Consider the following 2,286-nt stretch of genomic DNA (forward strand, 5'->3'; position numbering starts at 1 on the left):
ATTAAAAAATACTTAAGTATTTTCAAAAGCATGTGTGCATCTGTACAACTGAAGCAAAATCTGACTTGGCACTATCACTTGTATTGGATTAATGTTTGACAAGGTGTATCTATATTTTCACTTACTGTATGTAAAGGAATTATGTCAGTGTGCATTCCTTTCTCAGGTTAATCTGTCCCCTAACATTTAGCACTTCCAAGATCAGAAGAGGGTTCTCATCTTATAGGCTGGCCACATGGTCTATGTTTCTGGCAAACTGAGACAATAAACAGGGTTTTTAATGCTGCCGTTTCTCTATTTATATGCCAGCACTAAAAATAACAAACCACAAGGAGGCATTTAGCCTTGTTAAATGACAATAGATACATGTAGGCCTAGAAGAACAGTCAGAAATGATTTATTCGATATCCCACCTGTTGTTAATTCCTGTAAAATAAACATTACAAAATCACAACAAAAATATATAGGCCTATAAAGATGTAAATATGAAATGCTGGTGAAATGAAACAGAAATCAGCAATCAGAATTCACTTTCCCCTTATTCACTATGTCTTGCTCACACCCACACACAGTAATCCACACTGTGATAATAATGTCCATACAGACATGTGAAAGGCTATAACATCCACTATCTCCAGTCACTCCCTTTCTCACTTCACGGCTCTTGCTCTTTGCTCTCCACCACAAGAATCCCATCATAACACATCAGAGCTCTCAGCTCAGCCGCCTGAAGCCCCTCTGGCAGCGGGTACTTCCGCGTGAAGCTGCGGGCGATGAAGCCGTGCTCGTCCATCCTGCTCCCATGCTGCCCCTTGATCAGCAGCCAGCCTTCAAACACCTGGATCATGATGTCCTCTGGCTTGAATTGGGTCACGTCCAGAAGCACCTGAAAGGCAGGCTCCGCGGGCAGCCGGTGGGGGCTGCTGCCGTCGCCAGCCGATGCCTCTGCTCCGGCCCTCGGCTTGATTCCTTTGAAGGCCGGCCCCGGCAAGGCAAACAGTCTGTGGTCCTCCGTGAGATCGTCTGGGTCTCTCCCTTCAAAATGGGACCCATAGCGTACAGGGCAAGTCGCCCAGTGCTTGATGGTGACACCCGCCATGGCAGCCCCTCTCTCTCTCTCTCTCTCTCTGTGTGTGTGTGTGGGACCCTGTGTCACTGAGATCCAAGCTAGCTAAAATAAACAAGGAGGTCTAAAAAAAGGTCAGCCAGTGATAATGTTTCTCTTGCAGGGGAGGGGAAGTGGTGGGTGGCAAGGTGATTTTGGTCATGGGACGGGGGAGTGGGTCCTTTTTTTAGAGCTGGCAAAGATAACCCAGGGGAGAAGATTGCTTGTGGCTTGGGGGTGGAGGATCTTTTAACATTCTAAATTAATTCTCTTCTAAATGCTGCTGGCATGAATGGTTGGGGCTGTGGGGGATGGGTCAGATATCAAGATATAGTACAACAACATGACCGGCTGTGCTCTCAGGGTCAGCAATGGACGACTAAACCACCAGTCAGTGGACAAGAAATCAAAGCTAAACAAGAGACAATCAGATTAGCAGAAATATACTTCAATTAGTCAGACACAGTGGCAATATCACTGTGTGTTTTACTTTTAGGCTACTCCTCCATTTCCATATCTCTTGGTTAACATTAGTTATCATCAATTTTCCATCTCTTCCACCTCACTTGTGAAATAAGTATTTTTCCAGGATTCACTACATAATTTTTTTTTTTTTGTAAGCACATATTGTAGACTAACCTACTTGAGTTGTTTCCTAAATGGCCCCCAGGTCCCTCACAGGTGTGCCTTTGCGGATCTTATTGTTTAAGCAGGTGTGTGGAAGTGGTAGCCTAATGAAGTGGAGTTGAGTTAGATTTATAGAAAGACAACTAGTGCCATCTAGTGGATATCAACGTCAAAGACATAGAGCATGCATGACCAATCCAAGCCTCAATCATTTCACCTCTTAAAATATTGGATAAGTAGCGGATGATTGTAGCCTATCTGATTTAGATGAGGTTTAATTAATGAGGATGACAGGATTTAGGGCTATTTGTGATCCGTCCGTTTTCATACCCATTTTTTTGACAAATCTATTATTGCTGGGAATTGACATTCCACGCAGAGGATCTGTTCAGTGTGATATTTCAACGGCAACAACATTCCCATTAGTAACTGCGCAGTTAAATCAGCTCATGGTGAAGATAAGGGCTGCTGATTATTCACTGACTGAGTGGACGTGAGAGAACTAACATTGCACGCGCACTAAGCGGGAATGAAACAGGCTAGGCCTACTCATA

At 44.1% G+C, this 2,286-nt stretch overlaps 1 protein-coding gene across 1 annotated transcript; it reads right to left on the reverse strand.

The window, feature by feature from the left end:
• Window positions 1-381: 381 nt before the first annotated feature.
• On the reverse strand, window positions 382-1,158 carry hspb3 (heat shock protein, alpha-crystallin-related, b3). The gene has a single exon (XM_062544054.1). The coding sequence runs from the start codon at window positions 1,097-1,099 to the stop codon at window positions 656-658; it is 444 nt and encodes a 147-aa protein (XP_062400038.1). The 5' UTR covers window positions 1,100-1,158; the 3' UTR covers window positions 382-655.
• Between the last annotated feature and the right edge of the window lie 1,128 nt (window positions 1,159-2,286).

Source organism: Sardina pilchardus, chromosome 8, assembly GCF_963854185.1.
Source record: "Sardina pilchardus chromosome 8, fSarPil1.1, whole genome shotgun sequence".
Taxonomy (NCBI): domain Eukaryota; kingdom Metazoa; phylum Chordata; class Actinopteri; order Clupeiformes; family Clupeidae; genus Sardina; species Sardina pilchardus.